The 6,889-nt window shown below is 48.6% G+C and overlaps 1 protein-coding gene across 5 annotated transcripts in view; it reads left to right on the top strand.

The window, feature by feature from the left end:
* Zdhhc14 (zinc finger DHHC-type containing 14) overlaps window positions 1-2,777 on the top strand; it is a 252,573-nt gene extending 249,796 nt beyond the window's left edge. For 4 of the 5 annotated variants that reach the window (XM_026787360.1, XM_013352351.2, XM_013352350.2 and 1 more), the window contains one exon: window positions 1,734-2,777. In XM_026787360.1, the coding sequence (XP_026643161.1) occupies window positions 1,734-2,135 (402 nt within the window). In that variant the 3' untranslated portion in view covers window positions 2,136-2,777. The remainder of the gene's footprint in view (window positions 1-1,733) is intronic. The other variant, XM_005363404.3, reaches the window with a different exon arrangement.
* Window positions 2,778-6,889: the final 4,112 nt, after the last annotated feature.

Here is a 6,889-nt window from a genome sequence, read left to right as displayed (position 1 = left end):
CTCTCCACAGACCAGATGCCACCAGGTGTCGCTATTAAGCATTTCAACAGAGTTCCAGCCAGTGCAGTGGCTTTTTTTTTTTTTTTTTTTTTTTTTGCAAGCCGAGTCTACCTGGTTAAAAAAAGAAGTGAATCACAGGAGAGGTCACAGTATGGGGCTCCAGGAGAGAGCTCCGGTGACAAAAAGAAAACATATAAGGAAGCAATGCCAACAAGGGGCCAGCCTCACCTTTCTTGGCTTCATGGTGCCCCACCTCCAGGCCACAGCAGTTGTTTAAGCCAGCGAAGTGATGTTTGTATCTTCACATCCTCACCTCCTTGTTTCTTTGAGATTCCATTGGCTGGGATGAAAGAAAACTCCCCACCCCCATTGCTATGTCATTCCCCAGAGGCCCCCTTGAATTTGGCTCCAGCCCTGAAGCCAGGGGCTTTCAACTTCTGCAGCCCTCAGCCTTCCCATCTAGGCTTAGACGGAGGGAACTTGAGAAAGGTGTGCTCCAGGAAGGATGCGCGCGCAACAGGGGATGAAATAGACGTTTACAATCTCAGGCAGTTGCTCTCGCTGCCCCCGTTAAGGTTGCTTTGTACGTGTTCCTGTGGGCTGCTTCTGGGTTGCTGGTGATGAATGGCACATCTGTGCCAATTGGTAGGAACAGGGCTATTAGTGTGTGGTTCTAATCAGGGACTACTGAGCCACGTAAAGCCAATATTTACCAAGCTCCATATGTAGTTGTTGTTGGTTCGCAGTCAAAGGACCCAGCCTCAACACTGGATCCATCTAGTTGTGAGGTCTTGAGCAAGCCCGGCAGCCCCTGCATGCCCTAGTACTTCCTATTTAAAGAGAGGAAGTACGCTTGTTCCCCAGCTAGTAGTTTGATCCGAGCTCCACACTCATTGCTTCTCCTTGCTGTTGGGAAGCTGCCTTCTGACTCTACTATGAGGAGCCGGGCAGGATGGAGTTTAGGGTTCCCATGTTCTGTGCAGTGGCTTCTGGCTTCTCAAGTGTCTACACACTTGAAAGCCAAGGTGGGCAGAGCAACTGGGATCCCCGTCTCACAAACCAGAAATGTGTCTAACTGTTCTGTGACGTCAGCCACCTGTAATCCCAGCTCATGGGGGGCAGATAAGGGTAGCTGGAATAAGCCTGCCAGCTAGACTAATCAAATTGGTACATCCCAGGTTCAAGAGGGAAACTCTGCCTCAGTACATACGCTATGGGGAAAGGTACCTGATTTCAACACCCCCCCCACACACACGCACGGGTGTGCACATACAAACACATGCACACACACACACACACACACACACACACACACACACACATATATATACACTTGCATGCACACCACATACAAATACATACACAAAAACAAAAGTTCTCAACCTACAAGAAGCAGTGGTCTCTACTGCTGAGGGTGGGAAAATCTTGTAACTTTTCCGGGATTATTTTTAAATGGCATCCTGTAAGTTTGGAGTGAAGGCCATGGGTATCATAGCTGATAGCTGACACTGCACGCTGGAGGCCCACCAGTGAGTGCCCGCTCATCAGAGCACTGTATTGGGCCCCTCAGATTTGTATGTGTCATTTCTCTGGATGCGGGCTCCTTGCCTCTCTCTGCCTTACTGACCAGTCACTAACGGTTTCTCTTCTCCCACACTCTCCCGCCCCTATCTCACCCTCTCCCTTCCCTGCCTCTCTCTACCTTCTCTTTGCTGGCTCCCGCTGCTCTCCAGTGCGACCAAGACCAGTGCATTCAGAGCACCAAATTCGTTTTGCAGGCCGCAGCCACTCCTCTGCTTCAGAGCGAGCCGAGCCTCACCAGCGAAGAGCTGCACATGCCTGGGAAGCCAGGCTTGGGCACCCCGTGTGCTAGCCTGACACTGGGTCAGCCCACGCCACCCTCCTCCATGCCCAACCTTGCCACCGAGGCCACGCTCTCAGACATTATGCCCCTGAAGGACGAGCACGGGGGCCACCAGTTTCTGACCCCGGATGAGGCACCTTCACCGCCAAGGATGCTGGGGACAGGCAGCCCCCTGACACATAGCCGCACCATGCATATGCTGGGCCTGGCCAGCCAGGACTCTCTGCACGAAGACTCCGTGCGGGGCTTAGTAAAACTCAGCTCCGTGTGACCTTCAAGGCCAGCCGCGGGACCACAGGTGACAACAAACGGAAAGAAAACAATGGACCTAGCCAAGTGGACATTTTGTTTGGAATCTGCCAGGTGGGCCGGGGAAGAGAGGCTCCTCTAGAGGAGGAGCCTGGAATGATCGAGCCTGCGTGGATGCAGCGCCCTCTGTCGGCTGCTCTTAGGACAGACACGAGAAAGGTTTTCGACACTGGCGGCCAGACTGAAATTGCACTTAATATAATGCTACTAATTGAAATTGACAGGCCGTTCCATTTGTTCGTTAAAACAAAACAAAACTCCTAACGGGAAAGGCCGACCAGACCTAGGTTTGCATGCCACACTCGTGCTACAGTGGTGGTATTCCAGAAGACACGCTGCTTTCTCTGTTTTCCTTCCTTTCCTTCTTTTTAATCTTGTGAAACTTTCCAGAGCGACAGACTGAGCACAAAGGGCGATGCCATCCTGCGTGGACTTAGCTGCAGAGGGTTACTGGGGCCCGTCCTGCCAGGGACAGACATTTAACCTTCTGTCAGCGCTTAGATTGGGTGTTGTATTGTGCCACCGTTTGGCAGTCCTTGCCTCCTGTGTGATGAACATCCTGTGGACAGCCAATAAAATGACTCCTCTGCTATTTTTTTGATCTGTATACAATTGTCCTTAACAGCTTATATACAAACAGTCGTTTATTTGTTTGTTTGTTTGCTTACATTATCTTTGGTAAGGAATAATTCAGCACAGCCAAAATTCAGATTTTAGGACTGTGGGATTACCGGGTGACTCCTGGGTGGGGGCTGAGCTTGCCAATAATCCCCAACCCTTGACACCCTCCCCTTCAGGGTCTGTTTATAAAACAGGCTTATCAGGGTTTGCTCTACACTTAAAGCCACCCACACGGCTAATTATGTGTAGTAGGTGAAGGGAAGGGTACTCAGGAGAAGGGTTGTTGTCTGGCTGTCTTCTCAGTCTATGTGATGCTGGGGTGTTGCAGAACCTCATAGACACTTCACAGCCCTTGTGAAGCAACACTGGCGCCATGCTGGACCTGAGGTTACGTAGTAGCTCGTGCTCTAAGCTGAACACACAGAAGGGTGACTCTTAAGATGGCTGCTTCGCTGTCTGTCCTCCGGAGGGGAGCAACATCCTAGGGAGCCAGACTGATCTGAAAGCGGCTGCAAGGAGCTCTCCACCACTCTCTCCAGCCTTCTTTTTCAGCGCCACATCCCATGCCCAATTCACAGAGCCTTGCGGCCATCTCGGAGCAAGGTACATTTTTCACTAATGCAAGAAAGGAGAGAGCGTTTTACTTGGGATTAAACCAGTTCCATCCAGGTCTCGTGGTCACAGCTGAAAATGGCTGCCGATGTCTTCTTGGGGCATCTTTGAGTGGCCTTTACTATCACACCCCATGGTGGTGAGAAATGGGAGATGAATTGTATGTAGCCGGTTTTCATTGTGTAGTTTTCCAGAGCCCCTAATGGTCTGGAATTTAGACAGAGCTTTTCTGCAACAACCCCGCACACAGTCAAAGGTTTCCATCTGCAAACAAAGAGACTCCCCACAAGAGCCCCCCTACACCTTCTCAACCACCACTGCTTCTCCCCTGCCCCCGGAGAAGAGCTAGGGTGATGAGAAAGGAAATCCTGGCTCAGACTCACCCTGACCTGGGATCAAATGTGGCCTGGTCTTTTCCCAGATTCTAGGGGTGGGGAGAGGCTTGTCTGTGGAGCCCTGCCATTCCTGGCACCACTAATATAGTTGTTGCCAATTTCCTGTAACCAACCCCTCTTCCAACAGCTCCATTTTAAAAATTCCAACACGCAATGATAGCGTGGCAGATAAGTCACCTAATACTCCTCCTCTTCATCTATGGATTCAGTCAACCACGAATTAAAAATACTTGGGGGTGTGTATCCACCCTGACTTGTATGGATGTCTCTCCTTGTTATAGGCCCTAAATATGATTCCATAGCACCACACTGTGAGATTCTCAATTCAACTGCACCAGAGATGATTCAGTTTCTATAGAAAGGTGTGTGCATGCTCTGTATGCAAACAGTGTGCAATTTTACATAAGAGACCTGAGCATCCATAGACTGGGGGTTGCCATGGGACCCAATCCCATAAGGGAACTGAAAAATGAATATGCTTATCAGTTACCCTGTTCTAACCCCATCCTCTGTACATATGTGGCGCCATTTATCAAATAGAGGTTTGGGGAACTTGGAGAAGATGAATCAAGACCAGGCTCAAAGGAGAGGTTAGCACGAACGAGACAACGTGCTAACACAAATGAGATTGTAAAACCGACAAAACGTCCACAGCCTTTTCCTCTGATGCTTGGGACTATGGAAAATTCATGACTCTGGCTCAGGGGGACCCACTTCAGTAACGGGGGGAGTGGTCTGCATTTCCCATTAACTGGGTCCATCTAGTGTGGCTGAGTAGACCTTGGCATTTCTAGAGAGGTAGCAATCGATTGAATGCTAGCTAGAAAAAAAATAAGATGAATATTTCACTATGCTGTCAGGCTTGGGCCATTAACACATATGGGGGGTGAGGGTGGGGGTAAAATTGTCTCTGCTTTCCATTCTCCCAGGAATGCTCCAGAGACCATGGGCCTCTCAAGCACTTGAAGGTTGGATTTAGCCAGACCACCCTGGTCTAGACCTGCTTCTGAGTGGACAGGGTGACAGGCCGCTCTGTACCGGGAGCAATCAGCATAGTGTTATACTTCACCCACGTGAAAAATGTTTGTTCCGGCTTTGGTTATGATTCTTCAGCTCTATGCTACATCCTACCCCATGCCAGCAAAGTGCCAGATACCTGTTCCCACCCAGCAAGCCTCTCAGGACGACCCTCACCTCCAAGTCTGTTAAGTCTGCCTGTGTCACCCGGGGTCTTTGATGGGTTCAGACAAGGTCTAAGGACATTCAAGGGTGCAGCATGTAACTGCAAAAGAAGATGCAAACCCTGTTCTGCAAGCCATGTTCCACCATCATCTGCGTGGGTGAGCCTTAGTGTGCGTCTCACCGGGGGCCTGGACCCTCTCTAGACCAACAGCAAGAAATGAATGTATTCAAGTTGCCATAGGTGTCCTGGGTGCAGGACTGGGTGACATCTCCAGGAATCGCTGGGATGGAACCTTTCAGAGGCTTCAGGGGCCTCTCCAACCCAGACTTACGCACGTTCCAGTTCAGAGCCAAACCTCCTCACCATCCTCTTGGGCCTGGAACACCTGCTCCCCAGCGTTGGCTTCAGGTTGGAACTCACTCACAGGTGTCAGGGGTCTACCTGGATATGATGCCAGACCTTTCTCAAGTGAGCTCCTCTACATCCGTCCACACCAGAACACTCTTCAGCGCATTGAGTTCTTCAAGTAAGAAGAGCACAAAGAGAAATAATGTTGGATATATTTTCTAGTTAATACCTCAAAATCATTCTGAAACTGAGCCTAAATTAAATCGATGTTTATGTTTCTGCATTAAGTGCTTTGGTTGTGAAAACCTACCACGTTCTTATCCAAAAGGAAGAGAACTATGAATAAATTCTAATTCCCCATGGTCTCCTTCACCTGTCCTGGAGGTCTGTCTATACGACACCATCTGCTGTTTTCCATGTTAGCTCGTATAAGGCTCTTGATCATTTCCTCAAATCTAGCTCCCCCTCCCCCATTTTCCCTGCTCTTCCTCTCCTTTTCCTATCTGCTCCCTAACCCTTGTTCTCTACACAAGCCCTTCCCTTTCTCAAATGCCTCCCCCTCTTCCCTCTTCCTGTCTCTCCTATTTCTCCCTCCTCTTAAGTTTTCAGTGAAATAGTAAATAATGTGTTGTTTTCTCTCAAACAGCCAGCACATACAATAGCTAGCAAATCCTCTATCACCATGGGATGTGGCTCTGATGATGCAGCCCCATGAATTTCCAAAAATAACTGTTCGGCGCATTAATCCAGCCATTAAAAATAACTGAGCAATGGAAGACTGGGATTGGAAGACGCCTGCATCTCCTGGGTTACTGCCAAGCTTTTTCACCATCAGCGGATGAAGTCTTAAACTCATTCATATGACAGAGGAATGAATTACCAGCTCATAGTTTGTCTGGATATTTTAAGCCTTGGAGAGAATAAAGGAGTCCTCATGACAGAGGACATGTCAAGTCGACATGCCTTGAAATTCTAGATAAATGGGTAAATTCTAGATATATAAGCTATCTCACTTAGGCTCCAGAAGAAAGAATAGAAGGCTTAAGTCTTGCTCACCATTTTTTAGAACACCATGAACATATATTTCATGATAGTCAAATTTTTGCCATAGGAAAAAAAAACAGTAAAGAACTTAAAACTCTTAGTAGACTCAAAGTCCTGACCCTGCCCATAGCCTGAGGTCACCTTGCTGTCCATAGCCTGTGGTGGCCTTGCTGTCCATAGCCTGTGGTGGCCTTGCTGTCCATAGCCTTTCATATTTTCAGAGAGTTGTGTGCTTGTTAAGAGCCTGCCATGAGCTAATCAGTATATTGAGAACTGATCTTATACCTGAAATGAATTTTAAAAACTGCCAATTGGGGACTGAAGAGAGGGCTCAGCAGTTAAGAGCACTGGCTGCTCTTCCTCACCCAGGTTCAATTCCCAGCACCCACATGGAAGTTCACAACTGTCTGTAACTCCAGTTCCAGGGGATCTGACACCTTCACACCAATGAACATAAATTAAAGTTAAATTATATTTAAAAACCTGCCAATTGGGGCTGGAGAGATGGCTCAG

Source organism: Microtus ochrogaster, linkage group LG9, assembly GCF_000317375.1.
Source record: "Microtus ochrogaster isolate Prairie Vole_2 linkage group LG9, MicOch1.0, whole genome shotgun sequence".
In the NCBI taxonomy this organism is placed as follows: domain Eukaryota; kingdom Metazoa; phylum Chordata; class Mammalia; order Rodentia; family Cricetidae; genus Microtus; species Microtus ochrogaster.
Note: the sequence above shows the minus strand (reverse complement) of the source record. Positions and strands in the feature narration are given on the sequence as shown.